Source organism: Amphiura filiformis, chromosome 16 (genome assembly GCF_039555335.1).
Source record: "Amphiura filiformis chromosome 16, Afil_fr2py, whole genome shotgun sequence".
In the NCBI taxonomy this organism is placed as follows: domain Eukaryota; kingdom Metazoa; phylum Echinodermata; class Ophiuroidea; order Amphilepidida; family Amphiuridae; genus Amphiura; species Amphiura filiformis.
Window position 1 is genome coordinate 10,500,602 of NC_092643.1, and position 20,545 is coordinate 10,521,146.

Here is a 20,545-nt window from a genome sequence, read left to right on the forward strand (position 1 = left end):
GGTCGGACTTAAGACGCTTATTACCGGTATTCACGCACTTATGCCCGACCGTGTGAACACGACTTAATATTAGTTTTCGGACGGTGAACAGGGCTTTATTTTGACATCACAATAAGTTCATTTGTTCCGGGCCTTTGTATAATGTTATACCGGGTTCAATGAACCTTAATGTACCGCACGTACTGCACTGTTAATTGTAAAGCATGCATGCATGCAAGATTGACGCATGTACTTTATACATTGCTTACAAAACACAGGAACGTCAAATAAATGTTAGATAATTATTTCCGTGGATAGGTTATAATCAGAATTGTCAGTGATTGTACTCGCATGAACCAGGTTTAGTCTACGGTACTTATTATCGTTTTTAGCGACGGTGACAATGACAAGTCCAATACCAGTTCTTTGCATATTTGCATGCATTGCATTTTGCCATGCAATGCCACAAGGAAATCTCAACTTATTAGACAACGCAATTTTGCAAGATCTTAACGACAAGCATGAGAACTACATAGAATTTGACCAAGACAACGAGATAGGTGCGAACCAGGACCAATGTGATGACAAAAATTCTACTATTAACTCTGTTGACCTGTTTCCGTATCCATTGCATGCTTCCTGCCGAGTAGAATGGTAGGTACTGAATCTGGTATGCATACATGTATATTTTTATACCTATGTCACCGAAAGTTCATTGGTAGCAAAACAACCCGTATCTAATTTTAATTCAATGCATTGAAATTTAATATAATTGAAATTAATTTTGGGCGATTTTCATTTCAATGCACTGGAATTGAATTGGAATAAAAATTGGAAAAAATATTGTTTCATTGGCGTGACATAAAAAAATTAAAGTAGGTAGGGATTTTTTTAATTTTTAAAACTATAAATTGCATTTGATAAAGGCCTTGGAACTTTTTTCTTCTTTTTTAAAAATTTTTTTAATTAAAAAAAAATTAAGAGTCGGGCCTATTTTAGGGACGGTTGGATTACGCCAATCAAACAATCAATATATTTTTAGGCCTTATGGCTTGGGCATGCCGGACTTGTAATGAAGAATTGAATTGGATTCATTTTTGATGATGAAGAATGAATTGCAATTGAATGAATTTCAGCTAAAAAGTGTTATTAAACAAGAAATACACCTCTTTTATTCAACAGATTGTAACTTTTAATTAATTAAGGGGTGGGGTATGAACGTTTGGACAGTATTTATTAGACAATAGAGCACATTAGACATATCGAATTGCATTCTGAATACGAAGAATGGCCTTCTGATATCAAATAATTTTGATTTTTTGAAATTCACAATGTAATACACATTTTATGGCAAACCATTAAAAATTGATATTTTTGATATTTAACAGTACTCGAAGTAAACTTTATAAATCTGATGATTTCTACCTAAAGTGTATGTAGGTGGGATGAAAAGCCGAGGATCAATTAAAAATGTTGACCTTTCGTACATGTATTGAAGGAAAAAATCCATATCTTCAATATGAAAGGTCAACATTTTCAATTGATCGTCTACTTTTCCTCCCAGCTACATACACTTTAAGAATATATCATTAGATTTATATAATTTACTTCGAGGACTGTTATATATCAAAATGTGAAAAATATCAAATTTTAATAATTTGTCATAAAATTTGTATTATATCGTGAATTTCAAAAATGAAAATTATTTGAAATCAGAAAGACATTCTTCGTATTCAGAATGCAATTCGATAGATCTGATGTGCTCTCAGGTCCCACAAAAAATGCTGTCGAAACGCTCAAAACGCTCATTCCAGTTCCCTTAATGTGGAGTGGATCGTATAACATTACCTTTATTTACACATAGAATTTTACGTTCCACACATATGTATATGACTTGCTAATTTTATTTTTCAACTGATAAGTCACATTCTGAAAAGCTTTCATTACAAAGATTTCATAGCATAAAATACATATATTGAAGAAAATTAAAATTCTGATATTATTTCTCATACACAAGTTTGATAAAACCTTTTGAGTTTTTTGGAGTTCTTCTGAATCTTAAATTTAGAAGAATATCTTATGTGGGAAACTCCGGGGAAACTATAGGTTTTTCCACTTATAAGAATATCTTATGCTAATTGATTTTTTAGAATTGGGGTTGGGAGGTACCACTGGGGGGGGGGGGGCAAAGCTGCACTTTTACCATGTAGGTAGTTGACATCCTATGGGCTACACAAAAATACCTGATAACAATTGAATGGGAGTAGCTTTTGGCTGGAAAAGGTCATCGAACTTTACACAGGGTCAAATTTGAGACTTGCTCAAATTGAGCTGTGCCGTTCTTGAGTTATAACCGGAAAAGTCAAAGGTTACGTTTTTGGCTCTATGGGGTCAAAAACATCAAAGTGCTCCGATTTTGACAAAAGAGGTGTCAAAATATATATTTTTGTACTTCGCATTATCCTTAAAGAGATGCGTCGGGACAATACGATGATTATCATTGCATTGATATTATTGTGCATGTCGAACATGGCGAATCAAAACTCGTTACTAATAAACTGAACAGAGATTTAAAACGATATCAGTTACAAAAATATACGGATTTATTTTCTCAGGACGTTCGGTGTTGATTGTACAGAAGTCGCTGCCCGTTTGGTGAACCAAATTGACTTATGGACAGGACCTGAAAACTGTGAGGGTGGTGGTGAGAAATGCTTGTACAAGGTAATTGTTCAGAAAGAGCTATAGACAAATCCAATTTCACGCATTCCTACACCTCAATGGTAGCCATGGCTGGGTCCCCGCTGAGTAGGCCTATATTTCACATGAAATGTGAACTATGCGTTCTTGGCGGGAATTTTAAACCGCATTCCATCACCCGTGTTACACGTAGACAAAAGAATGATGAAAATTTACAAAACAATAACATCGATTTTTTAAGCGGCTTTAATCCACCCAATTGGGCAGTCACAAAACCAGCTTGGTGCGCCGGGGACCCACTAATGGCCGACCAAATTCTGACCATGACTTTGGCTCGTTGGATTCGTCTATAGTCTGTATAATGCACAACCATTTATTGACCTTTTTGGTAAATCCTATAAGTCTTTGCGAGTTCACCTGAGATGTCGTCATTTGACGCCCGCCGATGTGCACACGTGTGCACATCGTCTAGCGAACATAGTTACTGCGCATTGCAAGACGGCGTAACGTCATGACGACATCTCAGGTGTACTCGCAAAGGCTTATGAGATACACCGAAAAGGTCAACTCCGGCCATGTTTGCATTCAATAATAATGTTTGGTGTTTTCATTTTAATTAATACATGTATCTGATGCAACCAGACTATGAGGTAAGCTGATACACCATCGCTGAGCGAGCGATTGCTTTCTAGCTAATGAGGTAGCGCGCCTTTTGTTGCGTTGTGAAAAGCACGATACCTCATTTGTCAAATACCAATCCCTCGTCCCTCAGCGATTAAGCATTATATTAATTCAGTTGTACTTTTGCCAAGTATATTATGTGTGTTATTGCTGAAAACTCTCATTCCTAACTTCCCTTGGAGCTATGGGCTTTTACAATGCGAATTCGTGTATTTTTGTTTTGTGCTCTATATTTTTGTCCGTTTATTGAATTAGATTGTGCAAGTTTATGTTTTGGTTGAGACTTTGAAAATACAATATTGCCCTAAGGCATGTAAGGTTAGCAACTATTTTAAACTGTTGCAATCTGGTAGTTCAAAGCATGTTGCGAATGGTAGTGAGCTTTGGCAAAAATTGCATTGATCATTTCATAGCGAGCGTGTAGAAGAATTCAAATATCACAGATATACATTTTAGGTCTTGTGGTTCTTGAGTTATGTTGTAAAGAGGGCTGAAACAAATCATTAACAACAATAAATCAAGCAACTATATGATTTGTAGAATGAACTTTTGCAAAACATTAAAGTGTTATTTTTCAATGATAATTTATATTGATTTAGACAACTTAAATCGATTTGTGTTTATTTGTTTGCTTCGACCAACAAAAGATCGCGTCGCCTTAAATATCTCTTACGTAATAAGTGATTGCCCATCATTATAAAATAGCAGAATGGCCCAACGGTCACCTTGCTAATTAATACCTTGGGACTGCTTTTGAAATAAGGCTCGTCCTTGCGTCAGGCACGGACCCGCAAATTTCCTACGGTACGGGTACGCGTAACCCGTTAAGGGGTGGTGCAATAATTATGTGTACCCCGAAGTGAATTATAGGGGGAAAGAATTTTGGCAGGCCAAAGGGGGGGCAAGCATTTTTGGCAGGTCGAAAGGGGGTCAAGCAATTTTGGCAGGTCGAAAGGGGGGGGGCAAGCAATTTTGGCACAGATATTTTGGGCACCGTTTCTATATTACGCCCTAAAAGGCATAGGAAAACGTTACGAACACGTTCAAATATACAAAATTTCCTGCTCGCTGCGCTCGCATTATATGTTAAGACAATTTAAGGTTTCAAATTCGGGTTCCCCAAAATCTTGCATGTGTAAGGGGGGGGGGGGGGGGGGCAAAGGTTTTTGGCACGTCGAGAGGGGGGGGGAAAGGGGTTTTTTGGCACGGCCAAAGGGGGCGGCAAGCGATTTTTGCAGACCATTTTGAGAATTCACCCCCCCCCCGGGGGTACATATAATTATTGCACCACCCTAAACATGTGACCATGGAAATCTACTATTTCCATGATGTGACATAACGTGGTGAACAATACGAACTGTTTGTCGTAAGAATGATTGAGTGTGAGATACGCCCAGAAGGCGTTTTCCATGTCCTCTATTAAATTTCTGTTTCAGCATCATCATAAATAAATCAGAAGTTTTACACATGTTTCATTTATCGACAAAAATAATGATAGTTTCAAATACGTCACGGTTATGTCGTATAGTTTAAAATTCGTCTTGTTTCGGCATATTTGTGTTTTGTTTTGTTTTGTTTTTTTGTCGTCATATTTTTTCAATATCATAATTTTCATTACGTTATTCTCTCTTCTCTCTTCACTGATACGGTGACGAACAGGTGACATCACAGAGTAAAAGAAGATTGCGAGGAACGCACACAACTCCTGTCAGCTTCTACGTGGATAATTTTAGTTTCCGTTTCAGACCTACTCGTTATGGATGCTACTCAAAGGTAGGTATAGTTACCATGGTTACCCAGAAGATTTATTTAATGTACAGACTGCAACAATAAGAATTATACAGTTGTAATGTCGCTTTTTAGAAAAACAATAAAAAAGATGGCAAAAATGTTATACGCAGTGGAATCAGTGGAATCTTTATTCGCTTTAACCAACACATCTTAACAACCAAATATTACATTTTAACTTTTATTTTGTAGACAAGATTTAAGAGTATACTCGTGGGCAATTGCAACTGCCTGGCACATAAGATATAAGAGATGTGAGGATGGAGGTAGAACATTTTGAACGACTCTCGTAACTCAATCGTCCAGAAAACGAATTGGGCGCCTTTTGACACGTTCGCGCATATCAAGCTTGCAGCGTGTAAAATCGACTTTCATGATTAGCAATTATTGCATTTTTACTTTTCAGAAAAAAAATAAACAGGTCACGGCGTAAATGTGATGTGATATGCAGTAGAATCAGTAATTAATGGACTAAAAGAAAACTGAACTTGGTTTCTTTCCTAGTTCAGGTTCAAACGCTATGCCCAATTTTGCTTAATCGCCCGAGTTGGGCCACTTTTTTACATGTTCGCACATATCAAGTTACGTACCGCGTAAAAAGAACTCTCATGCTTATCGTCAAAGATCTCAGAACAAAAGCAAAGTTTTTGCATGTTTTTCTTTCACTTAATTGACATTAGTAAACAAATATGATATGTATTTCAAATTTATAAATTAAAAAATACCATTTCAAATGCATTGTTTAAAATTACCCACTTTAAGAGCACCGACCAGATGGTCCAATTCAGTCACGTTTGTTACATAAAGACGGGACAAAGGCACGAAAGTGGCCCAAGCTGTTTGATGACTACCTTACATACACGATTAGCCATATCCTCGCTTGTAGACCCAATGAAGCAGAGCTTAAGAAATTACCTTGACGACCAACTAAAACTCAATATGTTTGGCTAATACTATTTTATAAATTGTATAAATTTGTTTGTTACAATCTGTATAAGTCACTTTAGACATGTAGCTAGTTAAGGGCGTACTACACCCATATATTGGTTTGATTGGTCTAAAAAAATATTTTTTCATTTATAGCTAGGCGATATATGCACGGATCATGTGAAATTAAAAAAATTATGAAAAAACATCGTTTTTCACCTATTTGTCTTAAAAGTTGATTGGTTGATAAGGACGCTTATTCATCCCTTTTTAAGGGATTTTTTTATTTAGCGAGAGTACGTAGTCAATCTTCATAGGGATGGGCGATACCAGCTTTTGGTACCCATTGTCGAACTAGAGCAGTCAGGGGTTTGGGTCGAATTTGTAGAAAAAATAAAACAAAATGAAAAAAAATGGCCGCGGAGCTAACTTGCGCGACGCAGGGGTTGTCTGAGGGAGGTGTTCCCCCTCAGAAAAAAAAAAAAAAAAACGTGTGCAAAATGAAGATCTAATTGAAGCGATTTGGTGGACAATTTTGGCACTATTATGCCAAGGCCTATATACTAGTGTAAAATTTTAGTTTGGCGGCCGAAAATTTGTGAGAGCCTTTCGTGGACAAGTTTCGAATTCCCTATTATCGTAGGCCTATAAATTGTTTTAAACATAAATCGGCGAAAGCAGAAGCGAAAATGGCCACTTGTATATCGATTACGCAGAGGAGGGTAAAATGAAGACTAAATTGAAGTGATTTGGTGGACCATTTTGGTACTAGTGTGTAAAATTTTAGTTTGAAAAAGCCGCAAATTTGTAAAATGATGGTCCATGAAACCTTCCTTGGACAAGTTTTCCCTGTAAGCCTATACCACAAATTGGGCTTAAATTTGCAAATGTTGGAAGAAGAGCGAAAATGATCATATGTTTATCCACTACGCAAGAAGTCTGAGGGGATGTTCCCCCTGAGAAGTTTGACAAATTTGCAAAATGAAGGTCGAATTGAAGCCATTCGGTGCATTGTTTTTACACTACTATTTGAATCAATTGCTTTAAACAGAAAAAGGGCCCGAAATCAATTTGCAAAACTTGAGATTGGCAATTACTAAAGCATGCATAAATCGATGAAGTCGTTATGGAGTCCGTCTTAATTTTTGACTTTGGTGGCAAAATGTGAGGGGCCCTGCATATCGGCGGACCCGCAGTAATTTTCACGTGCTTTTAGGACGAGGACCCGCCTTCAAGCAATGCCTAGTCGCAGGCCTCTATAGGACCTACTTCCAATCGTCCCGACGGCGACTGTGCGGTTATTTACACATGGGCCTACTCAATTACGTGCAATTTAGTTTCTCTCCTCCTTTCCTCCATTTTCTCTTCTCTTTTCTCCTTTCTTCCCCTTCTCTTCTCTTTATTTATTTATTTGGGGGGGGGGGGCGTCAGCCACCTGAATCCGCGCCTTAATTGAGTCCATGTGTAGGCCTATGTTGGGGATTGGAGGGGGGTACTGAGGCCTACCACATTTAATAACGAACTTACTTACTCTTTGTGGGATTTCGAATCGCAACACAGGTAATAATAAAACCAGTAGCAAACTTCACTTTACCAACAAGATACAACAACTTTACAACTTTCTTTTTAATTAATGAAACAAAGCTTATTTTTGACTCAGAGTTTAAATTTAAGATGCTAGCCGAAGTCAATAACTTTGCACATTCTTCGGGTTCCTTTGTTTCCACTCATGTTAAAAGAAGACATAAAACCTGATGATCAGCTGACTCTTTCTGTTGACAATTTAAGTTTAAAACATTATTAACACAATTTTTGTGTTGAAATTAATTGTAAACATTAAACAAAACCAATACATTGGCTATTATAGTTTCAAATCTTTCATAACATATAACCGTGGTGTTTGTAAAATATTTTGTAAAAGATTTGCAATTAGGCCTACTTTGATTGGATTCGAACATTGCAACTTTACAATGCTCAAGAACACGAAAACTTCGGGTGTGTGAAACATTGTTAAAAATTGTATGAAATGAGGATTCCTAGCGTAAACTAGTTTCTATACACTTTTAAATGTGAATGATAGGAGGTCTGTAGGCTAAAGGGGGCCCCGAAAATTTTTTGTGATGATTTTTTTTTGCCCCCCAGCAAGTGTTTGTGAACGGTCGACGGTCCCTATAGGCCTACCACACACAATTTATTCGCTACCTGAAGTCGCTAATAGAGAATGAAAGATTTTTTATTTAATATTTGTTTTCAATTTTCGAATAATTATTTTTGTTTTCAATAGGCCTACGTTCCATAAAAATAAAAGTATTGTATCGGAAATTGACCGATACCAAAATGGTATCGAATCGCCCACCGCTAGAAAAACCAAATCATGGCGTCTCTACAAAAATGTATGCAGAAGTCTTTCGGCAAGCGAATACAGTGAGTTTCATGGATTTATACTGGATTTATAATGGATTTTCTTAAAGTGGAATGATTTCAGCATGCGGTACAGGTAAGTGACGAAACTGTTAATACACGTGAACTAGTAGGGTGTCCCATTTAGCTGTTATCATTGTGAACATACCGATTCACATTACAAATGCATTATAAATCATGTTTTGTAAGCTTCCCGTATTTCCTCAGAAAACTGAGCAAAAATTCACCTAATACTGAAAACCAAGGCATTTACTGTTCTTTAATTTCAACCTTATCAAACCTGAAACAAATATGCTGCCTTGCGAACACAAATTTTGCATATCATTGTCAACTAAAAGGGGGAAATAAGTTTAATTTCATTGATAACATGAAATTGATGCATATTAATGTTTTCAAAGCTGTGCATAATTAATTAATTTCCCCCAAAAAATATTTTTTATAAAATTAGCGTCTGTCACAAATGCTTAACAAGTGTGAGTGATTGGATTAACGGTATCAATTCTGAAATTCTAAAGAAACTCGATTTTGTGAATCGAGGTCTATGTACCTCTTCCGAGCTTCTACCTTTAAAAGCATGTAAGCTACATTGATACCGATGCCACCAATAGAACGAGAAGATTTGCCCTTCATTTTGCATACCACTTTGACCAATTTTTTTTTCTCATTTCTCCACAAAATGCAGAAAACCCGCAAAAAAATCCAATGGGTGTAGTACCCCCTTAAGAATACTATAATTATATTGTTTTTGGTGACTGCAAAATCCCTAACATATGTACCTTACACTAAAGTTGTGACAATTACAAGTTCAAATAGAACTTCAAATCGAGTCGTTGGGTCCGGTTCAAGTCGTGTGCAGCCCGGTTCAAGTCGTGTACAGCTCGTATAGATAACACTGTTGGTGTCGAATACACCCCACCGGACACCCTGCACAGCCCCGCTCTAACCACTGCTCCCCAACACACCCCGGTCCACACACCCCACCTGGGGATTACTGCCACGTTGATATCGGGGCGGTGACACATGTTTGACCGGAGTATTATTTAGTATGCATTGGCATTTATGAAACCACATCTAACAATCACGCTTTTCTTTGTTGATTTGTGATTCTTATGTTATGTTCCATATTTCAGTCTTACTCTTACTCCACCGTTCCGTATGCCGTGTTAGATTATGGAACCAACTACTGCAATATGTTCAATCTCATCGACGGTAAGATTGATTTAATTCTAACTAATTAATTGTGTTTTTGAGTAGCTAGGCAGTGAATTCCGTCGCACGCTATTCATCAGGCGGCATAGGACACGCAACACGGACGTACGAGGCTGGCGAAGATACAGGGCTGACAGCCCCATTCACAATACACGGTTAGCGATTATAAATGGACAATTAACATACTTGCAGTGGGGTACTTTGCAGAACCCCAACGGTTTTAGAGTAAGATCATTTTGCTTTGACACCACATAACAAATTTAGAATTGTTTGTGAAGATTTCATGATTATGTGTTAATCCAATGGCGACGTCAAAATAGCGATATCGCATCCACCATCATCTGCTATTCATAGCCGCTTTCGCCAAACGTTGGAGGAATTGAGGTTCAGAACCAGAAAGCCGTTACTCACAATGACCAGCCCTCACAATATGAACAAAAAGGTGGCTCCTTGCTTTGGTCTTCAAAAATAAATATTTCCTCCACGGTATCTTTTGTATTCTATTGAATTTTGTCATGATTAATGGACTGTATCTTCTATAGGCCTAGTGCTTTGGCGATATTATGCTCATTTTGTGGAAGCTGTCAACCCTAGAAATATTTAGCGATCACAAACGTTTGCCAAACGTTTACGGGAGTTTGCGAAAATGTTTGCCAAACGTTTGTGATCGGCAATTGTTTGCCAAACGTTTGGTGAAAACGGCTGTGATAGCTATACGATAACACTTGGACTTAACTATCTGTCATGTCTACGATATAACACCATAGAAGGTAATAATAAAAATCCCTTTAAAAAGGGATGCGTCTGGTCCAGAGAAAAGATTGGATGCGTTGTGGTCTTGGAAACAGACTTGACGAATCAGGATCCAAGTACTAGTATATTCTCATGACTTTTTATTAATCGACATAAATATAAAAATGAATATAGTTGGTGGTATTTGAATAATTTTTTGAGAATTATTACTTTTTATTGTTGATGGTATTGGACATATGTACTCAAGTAGCAGCACGATGATAGCGACACTGTTTCATCTCGTTGACCCCATATAACCTGACCCCGAATGACCTCTGTTGATGACATTGATTAATTAATTATTTATTTAACTGACTACTCTTTCTTCTTTAAAAAGGTTAATATTATAATGCAACCCTGGCACAAAATGGTATAATCCTAGTTGCGGCATGATAGTGGTACTGTTTCACCCTGTTGACCTCCATATGACCTTTGACCCCGGATGACTTCTGATTGATAACCTTTGATCTCGGATGGAATTAATTAATTAATGAATTATTAATGAATTAATGAATTAATGAATTAATGAATTAATGAATTAATGAATTAATGAATTAATGAATTAATGAATTAATGAATTAATGAATGAATTAATTAATTGATTAATTAAATCTATTTATTTATTTATTAAATTTATTTATTTATTAAACTCTTTCTGTCTCCATTTATTAAGGGTTAATATATTTAACCAATCCTTGTCACAAAATTAATTAATTATTTTATTTATTTATTTATTAATTTATTAATTTATTAATTTATTAATTTATTAATTTATTAATTTATTAATTAATTAATTAATTAATTAATTATTAATTAATTTATAATTAATTAATTAAATCTAGGCTGGTCAAAACCCATCTCTGCTTTCTCTGTCTCAGTATGTCAACTTCACTTTGTGAAATGAAGTGCATTACTTTACCAGCGTGCTTGACAATTTGTGTAATATAATTAGCGTTGGATTTTAGAGAACAAAAAATAGTTTCAAATTATACTATTTCATATCATTCCCGGGATATCATTAAGTTTGGAGGAACATTATTACAAAAATTACAGCAATATAATGTAATACATTAATATTATGGCAACACACGACTATGTTCATGTAATTTTGAAGCTGTATGTATATCTTCTGATTTATTATATTGTACTTTCTAGCGTTGACCTATGAACCTATTATGGCCACAATTCTTCCTACTAAATTTATGACACCATAAGCCGCCTTACCCTAAAGAGTCATAAAAGGCTGGTTGGTCAAATCCCATCTCTGCTGCCGTCTCTGTCTCAGTATCAATGATCACATCTTCAGCTGAGTTATAACAGATAACTTCTAGAATGTGTCACTGGAACTCCCTGGGGATTTAATCCCGACACTAAATGCATCTGGCCCCTTGGGGCCAGACGCGAAAACAAAACTTCTTATCGATTCTTCTCATTCTTAGTCAGTTAAATCAAAATATCTTATAGCAAAAATTAAGCTACCGTTGAAAATGAACGAACATTTTTAGGTGCGAACAGCATCTCATGCATTAACCTTGTCCTTCAGTTCGTTCGTTCGTTCGTTCGTTCGTTCGTTCGTTCGTTCGTTCGTTCGTTCGTTCGTTCGTTCGTAACAAACGTTGCTTCATACTTTCACGCTGAGCTGCGTCGCTGAGCTGCGTCGCTGAGCGACATGGCGCATGCGCATTGTATACAAACGGATACAGCTGCGACAGTACACATATAATAATTATTATAACAAGTTATCTCATCTTAGCCCCGAATGCATACATACCCACCCGAAAACCAATAAAACACACCAATCTAAATAATTCTTGTTTTGTTCATTAAAGTTACACATGTTTTAATCATGGTATAGGTGCGGCCACACACGCAAGCTATCTCGCGCTCTACATCATATAATATCTAATATACAATATACAATACAATACAATACAATTATTATTATTATTATAATTATTATAATTAACATTATTCTTATTATTAACGTTGACATTATGCATTATCATTGACTCACTTTAACAAATCCTTTTGCCTGACATAATTGCTGCAAGTGCGCATATTAAAAAATTAATAAATAAATTAAACAAATCGTGAATTTTGGATATTCAAAATATTAAATACTTTCCACTTTCCACTGCTGATTCATATTCAAACGAAAACCGTCATGGTTTTTGATCATTTCGTGATCGAATAACTGCGATTCAACGCATATCAACTGACACTGAAGTGGAACTGTCCAAGGACATAAAACACGAAACAGGTTATATTAACCACGAGTTTATCATGAAGATAATGACCTTAATCTGAGACTAGATAATAACTTTATCACATAAACATTGGAAATCAATAAATGGCTGACTTCGTGATCCAAGAGTGTCCTTTTGACAAATGTATACTTAGAAGTATAGGAACGAGAAAAATGATTGAAAAGAACAATAGCCGAAATTGGTGGAATGAAATATACAGATTTGCAATCATCAAAAGATGCGAATGATAATGGCATCATAATACATGCAATGAAACCAATGGCAAATCTCAAACGACCTTGGGATAGGCGAAAACAGAGAGAAAACCTGAACAAATCAGGGAAAATACTCTGGAAATTCCTATCCGGCCCCCGATGGCGACCAAGCGGTAACAGAACGACAAAATTTTTTTTGGAATGCTCCAAGGTCAATCACTAATTTAGAAAAATCAATATTTTTGACAATAACGAGCGAACAAGAGCAAAATATATCTCCTAATCTAATTATTACAAATTATGAACTGCATGATATACATGTATATATATAGGACCCCGGGAAAAAAATGAATCGTGTGGCGTGGTGACCGCGAATGACTGATACATCCAAATTACCCCAACACAAAAACTTCTCGCATCACTACCCCATTTGCATAACACTAACTGATCGATCTCACACTTACGAAGAGATAACAATTCCCTTCTAAACACGTGACGAAGTGAATTTATCAATCTCATCTTAGCCCCGAATGCATACATACCCACCCGAAAACCAATAAAACACACCAATCTAAATAATTCTTGTTTTGTTCATTAAAGTTACACATGTTTTAATCATGGTATAGGTGCGGCCACACGCAAGCTATCTCGCGAGCAAAAAGTTCGGAAAGGGTGTTAAAACGGGATAGATTTACCAAAAATAAGCCAATTTACGCCTAAAATTTAACGATCATGAAATATGACACTTAAAGCTTCATCGCACGTGACACAGATAATTTACTTGACATTGAGTCCTTAATGTACATGTCCTTGGATATCGAAGATTTCCATCCTCCTTGCCTAGTAATACATCTTTCGTTTACCGAACCCGTAGAGGCGGCTTCGGTTGCGCCCCCTGCTCTTAAACTATGAGTACCCAGAGTGGTAGGATCACTGACGTAAGGGGATAAACCAGCTAAGATCAACTCTCTCGCAGTAGTATATGAAATCGCTTTTGTTGTGGGTTTCAAACCTTGACGTTTTGAACGACGAAATCCGCAAACTACCGGATGTGACGACTTATCTGCGATTCCCAACATTTCGATGAAACGCTCCGCCATAGCAACTGGGCAAGTAGGATTGCCTGATCTGGCGATATAAACTGAATGCCCTTGCCTTAATTGGTCATTTTTCCTCTTTGGTATAAATATAGACATATGATTGGATAATAATTTAATATCACGTACACGTAAAGATATAATCTCTTCACATCTTAGCATGCCGGCAAAAGACACGAGACATATAAATAGTAAACGAAGATCAAACAATGAGGCATTCGAATCGCCTTTATCGGCTACCAATTTTGCTAGAACCTCAGAAGATATAGGCTCTTTAGGTGATTTACATTTTGCAAGCTGACGCCTACTTCCTTCTACGATCAATTTAACAAAATTATCATCTGTGGAAGATGGTACACCTGCCAAATTGTGTGCCCACCTTATGCTGTAAACAGCCGTATCAATTGGAGCTACAGAAGATGCCGAAGCCTTTAAATGCTCAATATATAGAGCTAACTCAGTAGCTTTGACGGGAAAAACTTGCAGATTAAACTGAAGTGCGAAAGACTTCCACCGCTTCCAGCCTCCGCGATATTTGTCCGTAGTAGACCCGGCTTTTGAAGCCAATGCAGTGTCTTGAAGAGACGAAACTAAACCAGAGAGATATTCGTTGTTGCTAATGTTAGTATCGGATGAAAACTCGCTCCAAACTCCACTGTCCAGTACATCTGAAAAATTAAATGAGGTGGCCGTGAGTAAAAACGAAATATTGCAATAGAAACTGCGGTAACATCTTATTGCAAAATATGAAAGAATTGACAAATTCTGGTACAAATGTTTTTTGATTCAAAATACATGATCAGGATCATATGCGAAGAATTGACAAAACATCTTAATTAAGTCAAAAACTTGATATCATTGACATATAAATTACATACTCCTCATGAAATTGGTTTATTTATCTTCTGTCGCTCGTGGACTATAAAGCTGACATTAAATTACGATTTACATGCTCTTTCTCTCAATATAAATTGATAATGATGATTATATAATCAAGGACTGGTGAACTGTCAAAAAACATTTCGATTACTGCATAGTCTTTCATAGACTGGATCAAATAATCTCTCATGGACTATGTAAAAAATCCATCATGGATTGCAACAGCTCTTTATTACATCGTTTATCAAATTAATTCATGTCATTGATAAGTCTCTCATGGACTGATTCTTTAGTCTCTCAAGGACTGCGAACAATACAAAATCACTCATGGATACGATTTACATGCTCTTTCTCTCAATATAAATTGATAATGATGATTATATAATCAAGGACTGGTGAACTGTCAAAAAATATTTTGATTACTGCATAGTCTTTCATAGACTGGATCAAATAATCTCTCATGGACTATGTAAAAAATCCATCATGGATTGCAACAACTCTTTATTACATCGTTTATCAAATTAATTCATGTCATTGATATTAAGTCTCTCATGGACTCGCAAGGACTGCAAACAATACAAAATCACTCATGGATTATTCAAGGACTACAAACAATACAAAATCACTCATGGATTACCAACAACTCGGATGCATGTGCGCGTTTTCACTTAGATACAATAATATTATTATTTTTATGCTTTTCTGAAATCGAACCTCATGGCAATCAAGTTGAACGGCAAAGCGTTTTCAAATAAACGCTTTCCTTTTTTGTAAGCAATGCACTGCCCTCGACCTGGCTTACACAAATCTTGCAAATTTGGCAAAATCACGTGAGTCACCAAATATTTCTTCAAAGAACCCAATTTTGGTGAAAGGACGGGCCAAAATGGTGCAGATGGCCATTCTGGAACTATAACAGTTCCATATGCTTTGCATTTCATCATGTGCTTCACTGCATTCAAAATCATAGAAACGGGAGGACAGACCCAATTGTTCTCGTGAACCCAATTCTGCGTAAAACAGTCAGCCGCTACACAACCAGGATTCCAATATCTTGAATTGAAACGAGGGATTTGCGCGTTGTAATATGATGCAAATCTATCAATGGTGTGTGGACCAAATTGATTGTCCAAAAATGCGAAAACACTGCGATTCAAAGACCAATCATCCGGATCAATGATCCTACTTAACTCGTCTGCTCGTGTATTGAGATCACGCGGGAGCCATTCAGGCTCAATAATGATGTCAAACTCTAGACAACAATTGAACACATTGATACTTAAATCGTGTAAATTGGGGTTTGTACTACCCACGGAAATAATACGACAAGCGTTCTGGCTATCGGTAAACCACTTCAACTTTTTACCCGATAGTTTTGGTCCTAATGATCGGAGTACATACAAAATGGCTCTGAGTTCACGACTTGTTGAACTTTCACGACTTTCGGCCTCGGACCATAATCCCGAACACACTGAATCGACCAGCTGAACTGAAAACCCCCCAAAACCCGAATCACTTGCGTCGGAATACACTGCGGCTGTTGCACAAAAAATGGGTTTTATAGGCTGACCATTCACGCGTGCTATATTTTTGTACCAAAATTGTAATTCTCTGATAGCACCTTCAGAAAGAAAAACCTTACTTGACCATGAATTGCGAGTTTCGATCAATCTGTACAAATGTCTAGAAAACAATCTTGTCAAACGACCGATAGCGTCGGATGCAGAGATAATAAAACCTGCGATACGGGCAATGTCTCGAACGGGAATAAATTGTGAACGCTTATTCAGACAATCGGCAATGGCATTTTGTGTTTTTGCCAACTTGTTACCGGGCAAACTGAACTGCATAGAGATGGTATCGATCAATAAACCCAACCATACACCTGATTGTTTAGGTACAAAATCACTTTTTGACACACTTACTTTAAGACCAGATAAAGCTAGGTCTTTTTGCACGATATGGCTTGCCGCAAGAGCTGTAATCTTGTCGGCGTGACCTGAGATGCCGTCGTCAATATATAAAATAGAACAATGCCCCATGGAACGCCATCTTGTAACCAAAGGTCGGAGCGTTTTCGTGAAACAATGACTAGCTGTGTTTAACCCGAACGGGAGAACGGAAAACGTATAATAACGGACACGATTGCCATACATCCAACTAAAACCCAAAAACTTTTGGTGGGGCTCAAAATATCAATATGATGGTACCCGCTTTCAAGATCAAAGGTGAAAAAATAAAATCTTTAGAAAACATGTCAGCCAAAGTAGAGATACCTTCATACTTGAATTTGGACACGAATGTATATTGGTTTACGTGTCTCAAGTCCAAAACCAATCTGAGTTTTTTGCCCTCAGAAACTGTGAGGGGGTTTACAACGAAAGGGGGTGAATCGTGCTCTTTAATACTACCTGCCTCTAACAACTTTGAAATGGCCTCGATGACGAAATCCGGATGATCCAAACTTGATCGATTATTCTTGAGATACACTGGTGGCGGGAGACTTGTGAATGGAATTACATAACCCTTATTAAGGATATCAATGACAAACAATGGAGGATTAAAATGATCGAACCAGTATTGTTTACAGCGGCGCAAACGGCCTGCAACTCCAGAGAATTCGGAATTTAATTTCGCTTCATACTCATAATTCTTTTCGATTTCAAACTCGTCAAAAATACATGTACTTATCTTATCACTATGCTTTATTTCCTCCCTGCCATTGCTGGCCCGTGCTTCCGCCCGATCTTTGAAGACATTGGTATTGTTTATACCTTCTGCCAAAACTTCTTTAGCCTTTTGAAATTTGCCTGCATCGATGCTTATAGTTGCCTCTTCTAGTTTCTCCTTCCCTTGTTCATTGTGCTGATACTGATGCTGGCGCCCCTGTTTCTTAAACTGTACAGGATTCAGCCTAGCTTTTTTCACAACGGAAGTCAATTGGAAAGCCGACTCTTCCGTGATCTCCCTCTTTAATTAGGATAGTTTGGTATCAAGAATAGCCGATATCTGATTAATATCCAAGTTCCCAGTTGGGGGAAGTGGGATACCAGCACTGCCTTGGTCCGAAATAGAGCTATCTTCTTCCATTGAAGAAATATTGAAAATGTTATATCAAAATTCAAACGGGAAATGTATGGAGAACCGAATGAATGAAATGAAATGAAAAAAAAAATGAATCGTGTGGCGTGGTGACCGCGAATGACTGATACATCCAAATTACCCCAACACAAAAACTTCTCGCATCACTACCCCATTTGCATAACACTAACTGATCGATCTCACACTTACGAAGAGATAACAATTCCCTTCTAAACACGTAACGAAGTGAATTTATCATACTTTACAAGTGACTAACTTTGGAATTTTAGAGTGCTCAAACCCATTACAGGTGAGCAATAGAAACAAATTCAAAGTATAGACCTCTGGCAAGGCAACCGTTACTTAAAGTTTCACGGAATACCCTCACTTACGATCATTGGGTAAACCGATCATCAGACGGATAGTTTGTCATGATTTCAAATTTACAGAAATGTTTATACTATATACATTCTGTGGTGTCAAAATCATGACGCACCAAACTCCACAGTCTCTTCCAAAAGTAGTCGAGTGCTCAGACTAAAAATAGTGGGGGCGTATTATAACAAGTTTGGTTTACAAGTCTAACTTTGGAATTTTAGAGTGCTCAAACCCATTACAGGTGAAATGAAACAAATTCAAAGTATACCTCTGGCAAAACATTTACTGTAAATTTCACGAATACCCTCATTACGATCATTCGGTAAACCGATCATCAGACGGATAGTTTGTCATGATTTCAAATTTACAGAAATGTTTATAGTATATATTCTGTGAAACTTCAAGAACCAACGGTTGCCTTCAAAAAGAGGTCATACTTTGAATTTGTTTCTATTGCTCACCTGTAATGGGTTTGAGAACTTTAAAATTCCAAAGTTAGTCACTTGTAAAGTAAACTTGTTATAATACGCCCCCACTATTTTTAGTGGTTGAGCACTCTCGACTACTTTTGGAGTAGAGACTGTTCTGGTTGGCTTGGTTCGTCATGATTTTGACACCACAGAATGTATATACTCGTATAAACATTTCTGTAAATTTGAAATCATGACAAACTATCCGTCTGATGATCGGTTTACCCAATGATCGTAAGTGAGGGTATTCCGTGAAACTTTAAGTAACGGTTGCCTTGCCAGAGGTCTATACTTTGAATTTGTTTATAATAATTATTATATTGTTTCAAAATCGTAATACTTAACCATTACATTTAACCCTTTTATTGTTTCATATACAGGTAGCGGGTTGAACAAGGAACCTAACTTTTCAGAGAAGACGTGCGATAAAATCTGTACTCAATACACAACAGCTGATTGTGAAGTGTATTAAAATCAGAGACCAGAGTAGTGTCTACAAAATGACTGATAAAGTGCTTACATATACAACGAATTGTTCTTATTGTGTTTACTTCTGAACCGAACGGAACGTGGAGAATTGAAGAAAAGCCTGTTTTATTTAAATTATATTTACCTTCATTTTAATACTAATGACACTTTCATCAAAACAATTAATAAATGTGAATATAATAAATAGTCATGGGCAAATTGATATCGACATTTCTCTTACTGCTGATTCGTTATACACATTTTAGACTCTACGATTAATAGAATACCATTTAGGTATAGGGGTGTTTGAGGTTACTACGGTGTACCATTAAGGACATGCATACTTAACATTAACCAATGATCCTAAAAAGCCGTGGGCAGTCGTGTGATATATCAAACAGTTGTCGCAGTTCTGTAGGATCACTGGTTAATGAGATATAGTCACTTATTGTACTTTTGCACTTAACTCTGTATCTTTTTCACCAATTATCCTAGAGAGTCGTGCTATATTTTTCCTCTGGTCATAGGAACAAAAAAGGCCTGTATAATGTAAGGTTCCCAAAACGGTGACATCCCGCTATCTCTAAGGTCCGCTATCTCTAAGGTTCGCTATCTCTAAGGTTCGCTATCACTAACGTGTAAAGTTTATGGAGATCAGAATTCCGCTATCTCTAATAGAGAAAATGGTTCGCTATACCTAAAAAAAGTTCCGCTACTTCTAAGGTTCGATATCACTAATTTAGAATAAGGTTCGCTAGTTCTAAGGTTCGATATCACTAATTATAAATAAGGTTCGCTATCACTAATTTAAAATAAGGTTCGCTATCACTAATTTTGAATAAGGTCCGCTATCACTAATTTATTGAAGGTTCGCTATCTCTAAGGTTCGTTATCACTAATTCCAATAAAGGTCCGCTATACCTAAGGTTCGCTATCACTAATTTTGTTTCAGGTTCGCTATCCCTAATTAATTAAGGTTCGCTATCTCTAAGGTTCGTTATCACTAATTTCGATTAAGGTTCGCTATACCTAAGGTTCGTTATCACTAATCTTAAATAAGGTCCACTATCTCTAATTTCAAATAAGGTCCGCTATCTCTAATTTTAAATAAGGACCGCTATAGCGAACCTTATTTGAAATTAGAGATAGCGAACCTTATTTAAAATTAGAGATAGCGAACCTTATTTAAAATTAGAGATAGCGAACCTTATTTG

At 36.8% G+C, this 20,545-nt stretch overlaps 1 protein-coding gene across 1 annotated transcript; it reads left to right on the top strand.

The window, feature by feature from the left end:
- Positions 1-208: 208 nt before the first annotated feature.
- On the top strand, positions 209-19,468 carry LOC140135540 (uncharacterized). The gene is made up of 5 exons (XM_072157078.1): positions 209-633; positions 2,595-2,703; positions 5,020-5,133; positions 9,627-9,705; positions 19,244-19,468. The coding sequence occupies exons 1-5, from the start codon at positions 383-385 to the stop codon at positions 19,333-19,335; spliced, it is 645 nt and encodes a 214-aa protein (XP_072013179.1). The 5' UTR covers positions 209-382; the 3' UTR covers positions 19,336-19,468.
- Positions 19,469-20,545: the final 1,077 nt, after the last annotated feature.

What these genes read in the sequence shown, in the direction of transcription:
- LOC140135540 (XM_072157078.1), top strand. Translation starts at nt 383, where the DNA reads ATGACAAGTCCAATACCAGTTCTTTGCATATTTGCATGCATTGCATTT. An exon ending in GCTTCCTGCCGAGTAGAATG is followed by an intron (nt 634 to 2,594) that starts GTAGGTACTGAA and finishes TTATTTTCTCAG; the next exon opens with GACGTTCGGTGTTGATTGTA. An exon ending in GTTATGGATGCTACTCAAAG is followed by an intron (nt 5,134 to 9,626) that starts GTAGGTATAGTT and finishes TCCATATTTCAG; the next exon opens with TCTTACTCTTACTCCACCGT.